The 19,599-nt window shown below is 41.1% G+C and overlaps 1 protein-coding gene across 2 annotated transcripts in view; it reads left to right on the top strand.

Annotated features, from left to right (window-relative positions):
- Nucleotides 1–5,710: 5,710 nt before the first annotated feature.
- The window catches only part of LOC118779299 (SPRY domain-containing protein 3-like), a 75,598-nt gene continuing 61,709 nt past the window's right edge, over nucleotides 5,711–19,599 (top strand). Inside the window, exons 1-3 of one of the 2 annotated variants that reach the window (XM_036531338.1) lie at nucleotides 5,711–5,840; nucleotides 6,688–6,825; nucleotides 10,439–10,514. In XM_036531338.1, coding sequence (XP_036387231.1) covers nucleotides 6,698–6,825; nucleotides 10,439–10,514 — 204 coding nt within the window. In that variant the 5' untranslated portion in view covers nucleotides 5,711–5,840; nucleotides 6,688–6,697. The remainder of the gene's footprint in view (nucleotides 5,841–6,687; nucleotides 6,826–10,438; nucleotides 10,515–19,599) is intronic. The other variant, XM_036531339.1, reaches the window with a different exon arrangement.

Below are 19,599 nucleotides of genomic sequence, written 5' to 3' on the forward strand. Positions count from 1 at the left end.
GTGATAACACAGACAGCTGGGGGAGAGAAGCGGAGTGCGGCGGCTTTTAAAGATCTGAAAGGTGGAGAGAGAGCAGGAGAGAGAGGAGCGTATGACACCTTCAGGGGCAGGGACTCATGGTGGGGGGGGGGGGGGGAGAGAAAGAGAGAGAGAGAGAGAGAGAGAGAGACAGAGGCTATTTTCCTTTTCCTTCTTAGAACCGAGAAGCATCCCTGCTGTTGTCATTCTTTCATTAGCCTGCAGGCTTTTTTTGCAATTTTACATGGAATGTGATTCCTTGGCCACTGTTTTATGCAGAATTTTCACTCATTTAACTTGGTCTTCAGAGCAGTTTCTTACACAGTTCAAATTTATTTCACACGTGTTGATAATGTTCCACAAGGCAGCTATGATGGAAGCAATTGTTCTGTCTTGATGTGGTAATATAAGTCATTATTCTTTCTGGTCAACTCTCAGACAAAGCAAGTAAAAGCAGATCATTTAGGTATGCACACTGTAGGAAACATTATGAAGAAAGTCCACAGTACTACAAACACTAATCATCTTAGTAGGATTGAAATCAGACATTAAAAAGACCAGAAAGCTCAACATCAGAAAAAATGTGTTGAGCATTCAGGATGTAAAGATTTAACATCGATATGTTGCATGTAGAACCCGAGGAACAAACACCCAGATCAGTAAAAGTTGAGCAGTACTGCCTGTACTTACACATTCTGACCACGAGGGGGTAGAGCTGGCAGTGTGACACCACGAGGGGATTTCTCAAGTCAAACTGCAGTGGTTGAACACACTCAGAAATTATGCATGAGATAAGTACAGCTTTGTTGATTCTGTGGTGTATGAGTTTTATTTTCTGAAATGTACTTGTGAAAACACAAGTAGTACAAATTACTTTGGAGTCTTGGTGGTGAAGATGCTGGGGGGGGGGGGGGGGGGGGGGGGTATGGTGATGTCAGATTGTTTATGTTGGAAGAGGCAACAGCAGGGTAATCAAGACTTCTTTTTTCTGGAACATACAGTTGATTCTGCATGCCAGCAGGTAATGGTGTAATCCATCCACTCAGCCACTCCAATATTTTACAGAGATGTCATAGATTTTTACTTGGTTTGTACTTGGTTTACTTCTAAAATTACCTTGTTTAGCAAGAGTGTGCTAGCTGTTACAGCAACTGCCGGAGTCAAAGATACTGTTGTTTTTTATTTTCATCAAACTGGTACAGTAAGGCAACTGTGTCACCATTCAGCAAGAAAGAGTGTGTCTTAATGGTATCACTGGATGACTAGGAGGCAAAAGATTGATAGAGAATTAGGAGGTTTACATTGAAATGTTTACATTTAGTGTACTTAATGTATACAAATGGAGTAAAATTAAGTTTTTAAAGGTTGAACTTCAAAGCAAGCGCACCGCTTCCTGGTGCAAAACAGAAAGACCTGGTGGTCAAGAAGCGTTTGTTGTGCGTTGCCATGACCCAGTGCGAGGATGAGAACAAGAAAAGAACCTAAATGACAGAGCAACGGGAGAAAACACATGAGCGCCTGGTCTCCTGAAAGAAACCGTGCTAGGAGACAGTGGCACGCGGCCAAGATGCCGTGACCAACAATGACAGACAGCGACGTCACAGGACGCGTGCTCTGCACCAGATCAATTCAGCTCAAGTTGCTGCACTGGCAAGACAAAATCACTGCCCGACTAGTGTTATGTAAGGAGAGGGGCATTCCCTGAGTTGGTCACCCTTCCACAAGCTCCAGGGCAAGCCTGGCCAGGAAGAATCCTCCGCTGCACTTGGTCCCCGACCAAAGCCCCTTTCACACATGCACTGGACGCCGGAACGTATCCGGCCCTTAGCCAGAGGAGCTCTATGTGAGAACGCAAATGTCCGCATCAGTCGGAACGGACATGTGACGGACTTCGTTCTGCCTGCTCCCTAGTAATAAGTCCGTCTCATGTCGGAGTGAGCCCATGTGTGAATAGAGCAGGCAACGTTCCGAAGAATCCACCGCGATCGAGTGGGCGTGCCGATGACGTTTATGTCATGCGACTGGCGCGAAACCGGTAGAAGACAAACATCTCCCTCGTAGTCTTTTCTGCGCGCCTGTACATAGCTTTCCACTGTTTCGTTGACATTGCGGATACGTCCTATTCCTAATACATGCTATTTTGAGTCCAATGATCGTTAAAGAGATAGTTAGCTATAGTTATACTGCCAAAACTTGTCTCTTACGATGATCAATAACGCTGGTTAGTAGTTTATTATCTGGTTAGTAGCTAGCTAGGCTGTAGCTAAGTAATAGTGGTAGGTATAGTGAGATAGGTGAACTGGTGACCTAACATTACATAGCGAACAACAAAAACTTACCTTCCTGTTATAATAAATGTATAAATAATAAATTATGTGTACCGGTAGCACCATTTGGATGGCTATGTGTGATTTTTTTATAGGCTACTCAAAAGTACAATAGCTATGTTCGCCTTCTCCTCCTTCGTGCCACATTATGTGCCCGTACCACGGGAAGGTAAGATATTGAAAAGAAAACACTTCAACTCGCGAATGCTTTTCGTCAACGCTTTCCACTTGTGAGAATGCAAGTGGCGTCTAACTGGAAAATACCAAGAGGAAACCTGGACGTTTCTAAACTCGCAATGATTTCAAGCGACAATGTAACATACTACAAATGTAATTATTAATGGTCACATACTGGGTACTACACTGAAAATAGCATGTAGTATACAGTATATACTTGTGTAGTATGCCGTACACAGTATGCAGTAGGCGGTTACGAATACAGCCACTGCGATTTCTGCAGCGTACTTTTTGCGTCCTGTCCTGCCTCCTGCACGGTCTACCCAGGCGCCGCCCCTCACCTAAACCAAACCGGAGTATTTCCTGTAGGTGAGAACGCGTCTGTTACGGACAATCTCCTGTTGTGTGCTACATGTGTGAAAGGGCAATTCCGGCCAAGTTGCGGGCCTGATTCTCTGGACCTTGTCCGGTGTTCATATGTGAAAACGGCTCAGCTGAGTTCACGTTGGCGGTGATTGATTGCGGCGCAGAGAGCAGGAACCACTCCGCAGTCTCGCATTCCCATTGCGCACAGCACAAGCCCAATTCTGTTTCCACATTTTCAGTCGGAGGAAAGAGGGGTACGGGGAAGGGGAGTGGCGTGCCAGGCCAACTGGGGCTCCTGTTTCCACACCGTCTGTATTACTCATTTTCTCTTTTATTCATTACGCTCTCCGAGGAACATTAGCCATAGTCTTGAAGCTGGATTGTTATGGGGACTTATGCCTGTAATGCTATTGTACGCATCCATATACAAACACACATGCAAACACATTTTACATTTATTTGGCAGACGCTTTTATCCAAAGTGACGTACAAAAGTGCATACAGCAAGTATAGCGACAGTACGGGGACAGGATGTTGCACAATTAGACAGTTCTCAACTGACAGCAAAGTCTGTTTGAGGACACAATACTAGCTAATCTATACAGCTACAGGGTATAGGGCAACTAACAAGATCCAACTTCAAAACAGCGCAATGAGTGCCAGAGTAAAGGCGGTAACAAGAAAACAAAAACACAAAAAGCACACAGCAATTTATAACAGCGGTGATCCAGATGGGGCGCTGAAAGATGACAGCAGGCAGGATTTGGGAAGTGCATGGTTTGGGGGGGGGGGGGGGGGGGGGGGATTGTGTGATAGGTCAGTCCAGGTAGAGTCTGAAGAGCTGTGTCTGAAGGATTGGAGTGATGGAGCTGTCTGTAGTGGGACAGGGAGTTTGTTCCACTGGGGAGTGATGTAGGAGAAACGCCATTGCCCTGAATGTTCATCTCTTCACCAAGGATGTGATCCTATGCATTTGTTGTCATGTATCTCAGTAAACAAAGACACGGGCAGTAAACATTGAATTCAGGTGCTAAGAACCACAAGCTAAAAAGCCACAAAACAATAATAGGTAGGTTATAGGCTAATGTGTGTATCCAGGGGAATTGCTGCTTATTCAGGCCTTTTGTTTGTTGTCCTGTTTGCATTATGGGAGATTTGCTACATAGTTGCAGAAAGCTGTATAAGGTGACACTTTTGTAAAACAAATATTTTTTGGGGGAAATATGAGTTTGTGCAAATCTTGCCAGTTTTCCTTTATAATAATCAGGAAGAGGCAGACTTGGCTTGCAGTGCATCCAAAGTAGTGCTCACCAAAGCACAGCTCAGAGTGAAATTGAGGGGGCAGTTTCACCCGTAAACTAGGCTCAGTCTAATGTTGCTGTCACAGTGGGGTGTCAGTCAGGACACAGAAGTCAAGTTGACAGAAGTCAAGTTCCAGGTTCAGAATTTTATTGAGGATTTCGTGGGTTCTGTACGGAATGTGTGTGTGTGTGTGTGGTTTCCTGGAAAGATTCACGAAGAACAATAAATGAGAACTGATGGATCATATTGTGAATGTGCAATATACAATGCCACATGGTAATGCAATTATAGCATTTATAAAGTATACATTTACCATCTATGCATAATATGTACAAGCAGGCATTCAAGTGATATTGCAAAGGACATTGCACTGGGATCGCTAGCTATACATGATATCCAATTACTGACGTACAGACTTTAACTGAATTAATAGTTATGGCAATGAGAACATTTCTACATAACAGACAAACATGATCTTAATTAATGTGCACATATAATATACATTGGATAAGAATGCATATCACCCTTCTCTCTCTACAGACAATTGTAATACAACCAGTTGAACTCAGGCATAGTACTTACTTATGCACAGACGCACACAACAACAACAACACAATACTCTGTCCCCAAGGGTTTGGTCTCCCCAGTTCTTCACCCCACAGGTACTGGTGCAGTACTGAGGTGGGGGTACCACTGCTGGTGCAGGTACTGGTGCAGTACCACTGCTTTTGTATTGTCCTATATCCTTGGCCCTGTTGGGGTTCGTACTGGTGGCCAAAGGATATGGAGAGGTCAGAGGGAAAATGGTGACCTGGGGGCTGTCCTTGGGTTACCTGCAGGGGTCCTGCTGATAAGGGGAGCAGCTGGACCGGTTTGGGCAGGTTTCAACTGAGTTGTAAACAAAGTGCCTGTGAGAGGTGGGGGTGGTGTGCACAAACAAAGACTAGGGAATGTGGTTGTTTTCTACACAGAGATTTTAGTAAATGCCTATGACAGTATGGCATACAACTTTGTGTGTGAGTCCAAAAACACACAGTGTCTCTGGGCCACATGTAAGTGGTTTATAGCAGCAAATAGGACAGACAATAGCTACTTGCAGCAATGCCCTCTTGATGAACTTGTCAACAAACCATGCACCACTCACTGCAGAGGGTTTAAGTCTATTTCCTGTATGCGACCGGTAGTGGTAAAACTACGTTAGTCACTTCCAGACTAAAAATTAATTGAAACATAGCGTCTGAGGCAACGTGTTCACAGAAAAAAAATAACAATCGCTATCACCTGCCACAGTTTATTTTTTTTTTTTTTTTACAAACAGACACACTTTGTTACCTTATCAATTACAATGCAGAGTGAAATAAACTCCATAATTTTTTTATTAAAGCCGGCGATGATTAAATCTAATTGATCGTTTATTGGTGTTATTGGCTGGGTCAAAGATTCCTATGTAGCCGTTTCAGTGATTCCATCTCTGATTGGCTCCTTCTTACTTGGTTGGTAGCCAGCTCTGTGATGTCATTAGAAAGCGCCGACTGGCCTTTGAGGTTTGTGTCAATGGGTAGCAAAAATCTGCGATTTTGATCGGAAAACAGAAACTAAGGTGACGGGGAAAACACTTTAATGACCGCCGGGAGATAGGTACTTAATAAGGTATGGGAGATTATATATTCAGTTTGTGTCGTATTGCCGGAAAAGGGTTTTGAGACTCCGGACAGGGTTTGCCGCTTGAACTAGCTTAGCTTGTGTTAGCTAGAAGTCGAGATAACTATATTTCTGTGAGCTTCATACAGTAATCATTACAGGTATTGTAGACGATGGTGTTGTTGTGACGAGCTAGGTCACGATGAAAAACTTGTAGCTAAGTTAAACTAAATAGCCAGCTGCCTACTTATGTGATTTAATCAGGTTGCGGGAACTAGGTTTTTCTGACAGCACTCGATTGAATAACATGTAGAGTTTAGATGTTGCTGAGAAAGCTATTTAGCTAGTTGGGTAACGTTAATTAACATGCTGAGTTATCCAGTTATTATTGTTCTCTCCGGTGAACCTCTTACTACCATAAACAATACAGTCCTGTTCAATTAGATGGCTACCTAGCAAGCTAGCAGACAGAAATGGGCGACGTCTGTCTTATTCTGTTCATTTCAGCTTTAATATGGGGGAAAGAGGGCGGGTTGTTCTGTTTTCGTTTTACTACTAATTTCAGATATTAAAAAAAAAAAAACAAAGCTATCACAGCAACACCAGTTAATACCAGTGTTGCTCTTGAAGTGTAGCCACTGGACATCCCAGATCAAATGATCTGCCAAAACTCGCGCTTTAGGGTAGTGAACTCTCTTACAATAGGCATTCCATGCTTAAAAGTATCCAGTTATCTTGAGGCTGAAATGCGTGGCAAGGCAAAAGTGATCGCCTTCCAGAGACCCTACAGTCTACCCCCCAGGCTTAAAACAAGACATTTGTCAAAGCAAGATGTCTGTGCTGCCTATGACTTCAGCAGGGCCAAGATGGATGACATCAACCTACACTACAGGTTTCTGAACTGGCGACGACGGATACGAGAGATCAGGGAGGTGCGGGCAGTGCGCTACCAGGAGCGCTACAAGAGAATGCTGAAGGATGGAGACACCCTCAGGTGAGGATGGGTATGGGGGGAGCGGAAAGGGGACCAGAGTACCAGGACACACTGGTGGTTTTTAACATGAGCGCACTGCATCCCTGCCATGCCTTGGTGCTGTCCTGTAGAATGGTGTTAGCAGTATTTTTGCTCCCACCTAGATATTATAGTAATGGAACGTTTAATTTGCTGTGGATTTAAAAGGGCATTTGTGAAGTTAGTTTTTGTATTGTATCAATTGGAATTCATTTGGCAGAAGTACCTTTCAATTCTGCGTTCATCTTAGCACTAAAATGTTTCTGAATTTACTGAAATGCATTTATGAATGCTTGTACAATCTTTCTTTGGACCTTTCTGAATCACCTTTTTGGACTTCTGACTTTATAATGTACCATAAATCACATAGTTTTATTTTTGGAAATGCTTTCAATTTTGGAAGAGCACTTTGTAAATAACCATTTTCCTGTTAGGGGGTTGGGTATTGGTTGTGCACAGACATGCTTTTGTTTTTGTTCTGATCATTATTCTTTTGTTTTTGTTCCTTTGTTTCTTTTGCTGCCACTTACAACTTTGATTGTGACATCTCAATTGGTATATGTTTGACCAACAAATTACATTCAAATTATGTCATAATCATCATTGTTATACTCACATTCTAATCATACTTTACTCACCTGTCCAAACTTCATTCTGGCCACATTCTAATCACTTTCAAATATTACATTCAAACAACAATCTATTTGTGTTCAAAATGATATGTTGTGTTTCATGTTTTAACAACAGGCTAATTGGCATTCTTCTGTATTTATTTCTCAGCATTGGTGCCGTACACTTTTCAGACTGAGGGTGGGAAATCTGTAAGAAAAAGAATTTAAATAGTTAAAAATCCGTTAGTCCTGTGTTCTTATTAGTAATTCATTACTATCCCTTTAACTTTTTATTTACACATAGGGCGTATGGTGCCTCACACTGACTGAGTTGCAGTTCTGTAGAATGACTACAGCGGCTATTGTCGTGGACAACATGTTTTCATTTTTGTTTTCACCAGTATTGTCAAGTTTGGTTTGATTTCTGTCTTGTTTTGACAATTTCTGTCCTATGAGGGTGGGAAACCATTAGTTCTCATGGATTAACCTGGTAGTTCACCCAGAAATTGCCTGCCTAATGTGATTCCAGTATATGTATGAATGTGAAATTTGTAGCTATCGTAAACAAATTGTGGCAGATGGACTTTTGGTTTGGTAGCTGTTTTAGGCAACAAGCAGAAACAGCAGTTTTATTTGACATTACTTTGGCCATGTATGTTTATGTTAATTTAGCTACTGAATCACAAATGGCTGTTCTGGATCAAACTCAAAAATGAAGGACATTTAGAGATTGTATTTACTTATTGCACCAGCTCTCCCAGACGCTTGGGGTTTTTCATGGCATATCACATGCTGTTTGTTGCACAGCTGCCTTACAGGGTGTTCACATCGTTCTTGGACGATATACATTATGTGCGCCTCACCTTGTTTTGAATTGTGCATTTTGAAATATGTCATTGCTGTTTCCTTTACTATGAATTATATTGCCTTCTTCGGATAACATCATTGGATATGATGCAATTTGATACAATATGATTCAGCATAACGCCATTCAATGTTTTTGTCAATTGGAAGAATAAAAATGGATTGCCGAAGTATTTGTTTGAGCGCTCTTTCATTCAGAATGCTTCAATGATATGAATAAGATACATAATAAAAATATAAATATGGATTGATCATCATGCAACGTCAATACAGCTATTTATTGTGGGCGGCAGTGTAGCATAGCGGTTAAGGAGCAGGACTCGTAACCGAAAGGTTGCCGGTTCGATCCCCGCTGGGACACTGCTGCTGTACCCTTGGGCAAGGTTCTTAACCCACAGTTGCCTCAGTAAATATCCAGCTGTATAAATGGATAACATTGTAAAGAACTGTAACCTATGTAAGTCGCTTTGGATAAAAGCGTCTGCTAAATATGTAAATGTAAATGTAAAAATTTACCTGCTTTCATGTAGACGCAGGGATATGTAGATGTAGATACAAATTGATGTACCCTTATACCCCTGGGTTTGCATGGGAGCACTAGATGAGATAAGTACTGGTGGGCCAAGGCGGCGGGTGCGCGCAAGGCGTTAGCTGGGCTCTAACGTCAGTGTAGGTAGGAGGACTGGTGCGGACTAGCGCGCCCATCCTAACCCGCCCAAAATGCAAACACCCAGGTTCCCCTCAGCCAACCGATCGAAGCAGGTTTTAATATCTGGGATTATCAGGAAGGGGTATGATGTTTTCCTGTCTCGGGATGAGACGCTCCACAAACAGAGGTTTCTCCGTACTGGAGAAAGGGAGAGGGCTCTTCGGCGTGTGGGGCGCTTAGAAGCACGGAAGCGGGAAGACCGTGTGACCGCTTTTGTTTTTGTAGGATCGCCAAGATTAGCCGGAGTGTTTTGCTTTTGTGTTCATCTGTTCGCACAAGTTTCGAGCCGCGTTCCCCGAAAAGTTAAATCCCCAGGTAATGCGCGCTCCTGATGTTACCTGTCATTGCTGATGAATCTTTTACTGATGTGTGATTAAAGATGCACAATTCAAAATAAGGTGAGGTCCACATAAAGTATATCGCCCAAGAACGATCCGAGACGGTCAGCACACAGCAAGCGTACGAGCTGTGTTTTTGATGCCTTTTTCCAGTGGCTATCATAGACAGTCTATAAATCCTGTGCGGGTTACATATGGTCCCCGTGCTTCACACTGATTGCCACGGCGGCAAGTGGATTTCCCACTTCTGAAATGACATGGAGGTTTCAAAAAATGGAATCTGAAGTCTTCATGAACACGAAATTTACCACAAGGTAGCTCCTGTAATGTGACGTAAACAGGGAGCGCTGCTCAATTATGTCAGTAAAATAAGAGCTGGTGGGCGCGCATATTGATTGAGATTTAGCTATGCTACATGGGAAGTGCGAATGAATTAACCGTGATTCGCTCGGCCTTTGTTTATCTGCCGTAACCTCCTTGGCGCTAATTTGATTGCCTATTTGTAGTTGCACGAAAACACACATTCAGAAATGGTCTTGGTGATCGTTTTCTGAACAGCTGATGGCTTGACCGTGGTGAGAGGAGGCGGCAGGGCAATCAGGACGGTGTCTCCGTGTCGTAAAAAACATGCATAAATGCATTCTGATACTAGTAACTCAACAAGGCTCAACAAATGCAAACCGATGAAAATGGGAAAACGAAGGAAGTGGCATAAGAATGATATGAAAAGGTACAGTGGAATTTAATATTTTGAAAACTAAGAACACAAGCTATAATATCAGTTGTTTCTGTACTGAAAAGTTCTCCTTCAGCATGAAGCCAAAAGTGGTTTTTGTATTGGGGGGAAAAGGACAGGATCTTTCCAGATTCATATCACCATTAGGTGGTTAGCCTGCCCCTCTCCACGTTGCTCTCTGGTGCCTGAGGTGATTTGGTCCCGATTCGGAATTGGATAAAGCTGCACCTGACTTGTACCCCTACATTGACTGGCCAAACGATCTCATGGGGAAAGAGGCGGCCTTTTCAGTGTTGTGACCAAAATCAGTAACATTTGGGAACCTTTCTTTTTGCAGTTACCAGGGGAACTCCGATGAAGTGGGCTGCTACGTGGCGCCCCGGCCCCTGTCGAAGGGGAACTGCTACTTTGAGGTAAGTACCTGAGGTGAAGAGGGGAGAATGCTTGGTAACAAAGCGGATGCATGTGGCCAGACTGTGACATGCTGGCCAAGGGCAAACTACACGGCCAGAGTTCTACGAGCACCCGGTGCTCTGGGGGAGGTCAGAAGTTTGTTCCTCCTACGCTGTGGAAAGCCTCCCATTATTCGAGACTGCTGGGTGAGTCACAGACTCTTGATTAATTGCAGACTTGTTGTTCAGGGCTATATATTTGCTAAATTTAGCTGACACATTTGAGTAAAAATACTTGGCAGAGCGGATTTTCATTTTGAATGCTAGAAATAGTCTGACACATGGGTCAAGATGTTTTCCCTTAAAAGTATATTGTATTCCAGCTAGACTTTCCAGTTATTAATTCCGAACCTTGACGCTCGACCTATAGCTCCATGATAAAGTGGAACTGGAATTACTGATGATTTAGGTGGGGAAAACCTGTTTGCACTGAGTCATAAATTAGAGGATGGGTGACAACATTTTTCTATATTTTTTGATCCGATATATGAGTCTGTGGAAAAGCACCCAGGGTGCATAGCGAATGTGAGGTCATTATAAGAGTATGCATAGAGTGGCTGGCAGGCCTAGCGGTATGTGTAGAGTGGCTGGCAGGCCTGGTGGTATGTGTAGAGTGGCTGGCAGATCTAGCAGTATGTGTAGAGTGGCTGGTAGGCCTAGTAGTTAAACAAACGCTTTCCCCTGAGTTACTCGGTGTCTACTCTGAAATCCCTCTGCCACAAGAAACCTGGGCATGTAGCATAGGGCAGGGTACTTAACTCAGAATTGCCTCAGTAAATATATGGATGTATAAATGGATAAAGTGTAAAAATTGTAATTTATGTAAGATGCTCTAGATCTAGGGCTGCCCCTAATAGTCGACCAAACGTTAGTCGATTAAAAGAGTCTGAAGGTCTTTACACATACAGCGCGATTTGTCGTTACGATTTTTTGCGCAATAGTATATTTTTTCAAACATCTATCCTGTAAATGAACACTTTCACATCAAAGATGAATGTTCGTGAGCGAAAAAGCGACGTTTAGTTTTTTCGCAACAGGCTTGATTTTCTAACATTTCGTCCGCGACAGGAACGCATTCAACCAATCAGGCCGTAGGTTGTAGAAACGGCACACTGCTACAGGCATGGTGGAGTCGCTTATTCATTTAATGTCTCAAAACGCAGCGCTGTTTGACAAGGGCAACAAAAATCATAAAGATAACGACTTTAAAGACAATGTCTGGAAAAAAATGGGAGAGGGGCAGGGCTCCAGACTAACTTTTTTTTACCAGGAGCACTGTAGCCCCTAACTGAAATTTTTAGGAGCGCAAGCAGAAAATTTAGGGGCGCACATCATAAATCGATTTGCAACACAATTATTCACATGTCTCCCCTTTTAACTGTAATAAATATAGAAACTACAATCTGCTGTTACCAGTGTCACATTTTAATTGAAATGGTGCTTTTTCAATCATGTTTACAGAATGTAGTCAGAATGAGGTATGTGGTCAGAGAAGAACCTCAACTTAACAAATGTACACAAAGAAATATCTGTTCAGTGACCTTCCTGTCATTACAGTACAAAAAACAACTAAACAAATACATTAAATGCAACCATGAGGTAAGTGATCACTGTTCATTAACTTTACTGCAATTACTGCACCGCTTACTTTACCATTACAGCACATCCAGGGCTCCAGACTTAACTATCAACACTGGTGCTCCTTACTGAAAATTTTAGGAGCACCAGCATAAAATTTAGGTGCACCGCTTAAATCGACATGCAACACAACAGATTCATATTTTTTTTTCATCTTAACTGTATTACTGATAAATTGTTTGGTAATAAATAGACAATTTACAGAAATACCAATGTGCTGTTTTATTTTAAAGGAAAAAGTCACAAAGTGAAGTAGTGATTTAAGAGAAAAAAGTTAAATGGTGCTTTTTGAAACATAAACACCAAATGATAAATTTACAAATGTAAACACAGGGCTCCAGACTAACTTTCACTTTCTCAGTTGGTCGCACCAGCACATGATTTGGTCGCACCCTTTTTTTGGTGGAGCATAGTATTAGTCAACGACCTTGCGTGCTGATGAATAGTTAATAGTTACTTAATTTGCATACCCTAGTTTTGCATTGATGTAAAGATTGACAGTGACTCGAGATCGAGACTTGATATTTGCAAAAATTTTTAATCTGAATATTATGTTTCCCTCGTAACGCAACCACGGGTACTGCGTTAGCCATTGTGGTTGAAAGTAGTACTTTTTCTCCTTCACTGGCTCAGTCGGTCTCTCCCTGCCTGCACCTGCACTCTCGTCATCAGTTGTGTCTGAGTCGGGACCTATCGCTGGCTCTGTCTCTCCACCAGTCTCCTCCTCTATCTCCTCATTTTTTTTAACCCCTTCGCACTTATGGTCACACCGGTGTGATTAGCCGTTTAGCACGTATGCTAAAACCGGTGCGATTAGAACACGAGACTGGAAAAATTCTAGATAATTCTAGCTTTGAGGAAACAGCGATTTAATATTAAAATTATATCGAATGCGGTGGTGAAAACTATGAGAAGCTTAATAACGCTAATGAAAACATAATGAACCATGTAAGGTTACACCTGCTACATAGCATAAAATAAGTTACGTGCGAAAGTATTAAAATAATCACCTATAGACCGCTTCATCTTTGCAACAGAATAACAGCTAAATGGATCGTTTCGCACGTTTCATCATCAGTGCGTGTGTACAGGCAGGGAGACACCGACTAAGCCAGTGAAGAAGAAGTACTACTTTCAACCACAATTGCTAACGCAGTACCCGTGCGGGAAGGGCGCCAAAATGATCATCATGCACTCACACGAATGCGACCACGTGAAATTTTAACTTGCACACTCTCAAAAAATGTTCGCATATGCGGGCATATTTAAGTTGCGCCTATTTTATAACTAGGCACTGGTGCGCCTAGTTATAAAATTTAGTCGCACTATCTCCAAAAATGGTCGCAGTCTGGAGCCCTGGAGAGGGGCTCGGAAATGAAAACGGTGGTTGTATAGTCTATGGTCCGTAGCCTACTTTGTGATGTGGTGAAGCTTAATAGTCAGTCTCAGCGAGCCAGCTACATTGTTCGTTCAGTCCTGCTGACTTCGCTGTTGTGGGTGGGTGGTGGATAGAGCACTAAATTGACTGTACCATTTCTATGTATTCCTTGAAAATCCTTAAAAATGCTTCAATTTTAAAAAGGTAAACGAGTGGTAACCCTGTGTGTTGTAGTTGAGGAGCTCAAAAAACTGTCTCCAGCAACTCCTCAATGGCCATCCTGAAGTTGGTCCAAAAGTGGCCGTGATAGTTTCAACTCCTGAACAAAGCAGTGAAACTCCCCACGTTCTCGCCTCCTTCTCAGGATAGGATGTACCCAAAATTTTCTCTTTTTTCCCCCTTTTATTTTGTAAAAGAATAGACACCAGCTCATCATCACTTGACGCTCCATCGTCATGCGGTTATTTTTGTGGAATGCTCGCATAATCGTGTTGCGTTTAATGTGAATGTTAATGTTGCGTTAAATTCGTCAACGATTTTTTCGCACTTTCGCATCGTTTTTTCGCGTCACCCTGTATGTGTGTATGAGTTGTTGATCACAATGAAAATTAGTTTCTGTCTGTAACGTTATCTTTTAAAATGACATTTACCTACCTGAAAAGTGTTAGGCCTACTTTCGTCCCGGCTCTCTCCTAAGTAGCGTTGTTATCCCTTTTGCACGTAACTTATTTTTATGCAATGTAGTGCGCTACATTGGGTTACATCATTATGTTTTCATTAGAGTTATTAAGCTTCTCATAGTTTTCAGTTAGCATTTGCTATATTTTTAACGTTAAATCACTGTTTCCTCAAAGCTAAAATTAGCTAGAATTTTTCCAATCTAGTGTTCTGATCGCACCGGTTTTAGCATACGCGCTAAACGGCTAATCACACCGGTCTGACCGTATGCTCAAAAGGGTTATTCCATTATGCTAAATAATTAATGGCCTAATTAACATTAAGGAATTGCAAAGTTAAGGCTATATGCAGCTAAATAAATATATTGCCATAATGTGTTATTAGGCTTATCCAAGTGTTCGTTGGGACTGGGGAAGCTAAATTACCTCGCTTACTGCATGTTTAACTTCTTGTTCTCTTATATTTATCATTTGTCTTGTAAGTTATTGTGTTGGTGTTACAAGTTCGTAAGTTGTATTATGTTATACTGTGTTGAAATAAATTTACAAAATTCAGTCTCCTTACTGGTTGTTCCGACACATTCAGAATCATTACCGCTTTTGCCGTTAGCACTGTCATTAACGGTTTTGTATTTCTCTGTAACGTAGCACAGTGTTAACAGTGTTACTTATAGCATTCTTCCTCAGCCCTGGAACTCAAACCATTTTCTGATGCCCCAAAAATATATATTTAAATAATTAAATTAATGCCATAAACATGGGATGACAAGTCGACTAATGGCTTGAACAAACAACTATTATTCGACTAGGAAAATCTTTGGTCGGGGGCAGCCCTATCTAGATCAGAGGTTTTCAACCTTTTTGGGGCTAAGGCGCATCAAAGGTCAAACCAGAACATCAAGGAACACCAACTTAAAGGTGGTTATCAATAATGAAGAATGTCACACACATAATGTCATTACCGAGATTTGACCCATAGTTCACTACAGCAGACTGTCAAATAATTATCAAACATAGTTAAATCAGACAGGCAGTCGTATAATGTATTAAAAATGCATTGAAGTGCATCGGAGCAAGAACTTGTCCGACATAGTGCGGCATCATGAACAGCAACATACTGAAATAAAACAAAACATTAATCCATTAACCCTTTCACGCGTAGGGTCACACCGGTGTGATTTGCTGTTTAGCACGTGTGCTAAAATTGGTGTGATGAGAACACTGGATTGGAAAAATTCTAGCTAATTTTAGCTTTGAGGAAATAGCGATGTAACGTTAAAAAATATAGAAAATGCTAACTGAAAACTATGAGAAACTTAATAACGCTAATGAAAACATAAACCATGTAAGGTAACACGTGCGCTACATAGCATAAAAATAAGTTACGTGTGAAAGGGTTAATAGTAGGGCTAGGCGATATGACCAAAAATCATATCTGGATAATTTTACGCTGAATGGAGATACATGATATATAACTAGGTATTGTTCACACATATATATATATATATATATATATATATATATATATATATATATATATATATATATGTATGTATATATATGTATATATATGTATGTATATATATATATATATATATATATATATATATATATATATATATATATACACACTATATGGACAAAAGTATTCGGACGCCTGACCATTACATGACATTGTATTCAAATACATATACTTAGTTGGTCCCCCTTTTGCAGCTATAACAGCTTCCACTCTTCTTGGAAGGCTTTCCACAAGATTTTGGAGTGTTTCTGTGGGAATGTGTGCCCATTCATTCTGTAGTGTGTAATATATATATATATTTATTTCAGTTTTTCACATTTATTTTTTATTTGTTTTTCAGTTGAATTATATTTAAAGTTTAAGAAAATCCACTGTTATCCCTTTTGCACATAACTTATTTTTATGCTTTGTAGCGCGCCTGTTACGTTACATGGTTCGTTGTGTTTTTATTAGAGTTATTAAGCTTCTCGTAGTTTTCAGTTAGCATTTGCTAGGCTATATTTTTAATGTTAAGTTGCTGTTTCCTCAAAGCTAAAATTAGCTAGAATTTTTCCAATCTAGTGTTCTAATCGCACCGGTTTTAGCATACGCGCTAAACAGCTAAGCACACTGGTATGACCATACGCACGAAAAAAAAAAAAAGTTCAATAAATGCATTATGTTTCCAAAGTCAATGAGTAATCGTGTTAAATAATTGTGATCTCAGTATTGACCAAAATATGATATGCAGACACAGAGGGAGAGTGGGGGCGGGGTTGCTCGGAGAGTGTGAGAGAGATGCAAACACTGGCACATCTTTACAGAAGAAACGGGGTATGAAGGGCAACATCAAACTATATCGATATAAATGGTATTGTCTCATCTTATATCTCATTTGAAAATATATCGATACACCTTAAAAAGTCGATATACCACCCAGCCCTAGTTAACAGCACAATATAAAACATCAGTCTTTTCACAGAGTATAAGTGCACACACACACACACACACCTATATAAAAACGCATCAGGTTCTTCAAAATTCCACGGCACACCTGTTGAGAACCACTGCTCTAGATAAGAGCGTCTGCTAAATTACAGTAATGTAATGTCGTGAAACCGCTCCTGGTTTCAGATAAGGTACTGCTGAAGAAGCTGCTCTTGATTTATAAATAAAGGCTTTTGTAAGGAATTTGAGAACAGTGCAACCATTTGGATTACTTTACAACACTATTGTAATGAGTCAGTTAAGTGAGTGAGTTAAGAGTGAGCTGTAAGATCAACTTAATGACAGTAAAGGCATTTAGAATCTAAAATTATGCTTGAGCATGTCCTTTGTCTTGACTCAAAAAGAAGGAAACTCCCACAACCCTACTTTCTGCAATATCATTCTGTGTTGAGTAATGTTTCGGCTGGCAGAGCAGGTCAGTGTTGGCCACCATATTTAAACAAGAAAATATCTGAGCGTGCAAGCATTTGAATCACATACTCATTGATCAAGTAGATGACATAGCTGTTTTTGTTTCATTTATGCAATCCTGCATTAGAAACCTAAGCATAAACTGTAAGTGCTTTGCCTGTATGAGGCTGACATCATTGCACTGTATGCAAGCATCACGTCTACACTGATGAGGGCTGTGAAACTTGCCAGCGTGCACAGAAGAGCCTTGAGAGCTTTTTTAAGAAAATAAAAATAATTAACTTTTTAAAATCAACATGCCCTGGATGTGTAGGAGGCAGGAAATGTCACAGAAAATCATGAAGGGCTTTGTTTGAAGAGGCCAGGGTGTGATTCACAGGGAGGTGACACGTTGCTCTGACGATGCTCAGCAGATCAGAAACCTCATCGCAGTAAAGGATGACTACTTCCTTGCTGTGGGTGTTCGCCTGTCCTGATTCAGGTTCTCCCTCTTCTCCCTTCCACCCGTGGTTTATGCACATTGCATGATAAAATTCAAAGGATGAGTATGGAAAACTGCCCTTCCGGTATCGGCTGAGGATGCATTCTGCCTGTGAACGGGGAAATAGCTGATTTAGTAATGCAATGAACAAGTGATTTACAGCGGGGAAAATAAGTATTGAACGCGTCAACTTTTTTCTCAGTAAATATATTTCTGATGGGGCTACTGACATGAAATTTTCACTAGATGTCGGTAACAACCCAAATAATCCACACATACAAAGAAATCAAAACATATATGTCCATAAATTAAGTCATGTGTAATAAAGTGAAATGACAGGGAATAAGTATTGAACACATGAAGAAAAGGAGGTGCAAAAAAGGCATGGAAAGCCAAGAAACCAGCTGAAATCTGTCAGTATTTAGAAAGCAATCCTGCCCCCTATCAGTGCAAATTAATATCAGCTGGTTTAGTCCTGATTGATGGCCTATAAAAAGGTTTCTCATTATGAAGGTGTCACACAAGAAGCATCTTGTGATGGGTAAAAGCAAAGAGCTCTCTCAAGACCTTCGCAACCTTATTGTTGCAAAACATACTGATGGCATTGGTTATAGACGTATTTCTAAACTAAATTGTTCCAGTGAGCACCGTTGGGGCCATTTTCCGGAAGTGGAAAGAACATCATTTCACCATAAACTGGCCACGACCAGGTGCTCCTCGCAAGATTTCTGACAGAGGAGTCAAAAGAATAATCAGAAGGGTTGTCCAGGAGCCAAGGACCACTCGCGGAGAGCCTCAGAAAGACCTGGAATTAGCAGGTACAGTTGTTTCAAAGAAAACAATAAGCAATGCTCTCAACCGCCATGGCCTCTATGCACGCTCACCGCGCAAGTCTCTATTGCTGAAGAAAAAGCATGTTGAAGCTCGTTTAAAGTTTGCTGCACAACATTTGGACAAGCCTATGAAATACTGGGAGAATATAGTCTGGTCAGATGAGACCAAAATTGAACTCTTTGGATGTCATAGCACACACCATGTTTGGAGGAGAAATGGCACTGCACATCACCCCAAAAACACCATACCAACAGTGAAGTTTGAAAATCTATGGAAAGAACTGAAGATCAGAGTTCATAGAAGAGGCCCCCAAAACCTTCCAGATATGAAGGCAGTTTGTGTGGAAGAATGGGCCAAAATTACACCTGAGCAATGCATGCAACTAGTTTCTCCATACAGGAGGCATCTTGAAGCTGTCATTACCAACAAAGGCTTTTCTACTAAGTATTAAATAAATTTCAGTAAGTGTGTTCAATACTTTTTCCCTGTGTCATTCCACTTTATTACACATAACTTAATTTATGGACTTATCTGTTTTGATTTGATTTGTATGTGTGGATTACTTGGGTTGTTACCGACATCTGGTTAAAATTTCATGTCAATAGCCCCATTAGAAATGTATTTACTGAGAAAAATGTTGATGCGTTCAATACTTATTTTCCCCGCTGTATATGTATGTTTATGTAAAAAAAGCTTTTAACCTGTGAAATATGTGAAATAAATTCTAGTGAAAGTGGCACCATGCTTTTTGGTTTTTGGAACAGGGAGGGAAGCCAGGAACAAGGGAGTGAAATTTGACAAATCACAAATCCATGAATGGTGAGGGTCTTCTGTACATCACACCCTGAGCACAGAATCCCCACCCCAGAATGAAGAGTAGCCACACATGGTATAACATGATTTAGGGCTGTATCGAATGCCATTTTTTGTCATTTGAATTTTAGCCAACCTTTTTTGAACGAAGCTTTGAATGTCTGTGATGTGATGTCATCGTTTTGGCCTGTTTCGGCATTTCATGAGTGACCAAATGACTGTAACAAACAGTTCTGTCTACAAAAGTTCAACCAGCATTTGCTTTGGTGTACGGAATTATTCCTGTGATTTCATGACACATAATT

Source organism: Megalops cyprinoides, chromosome 6, assembly GCF_013368585.1.
Source record: "Megalops cyprinoides isolate fMegCyp1 chromosome 6, fMegCyp1.pri, whole genome shotgun sequence".
NCBI classification, from domain to species: domain Eukaryota; kingdom Metazoa; phylum Chordata; class Actinopteri; order Elopiformes; family Megalopidae; genus Megalops; species Megalops cyprinoides.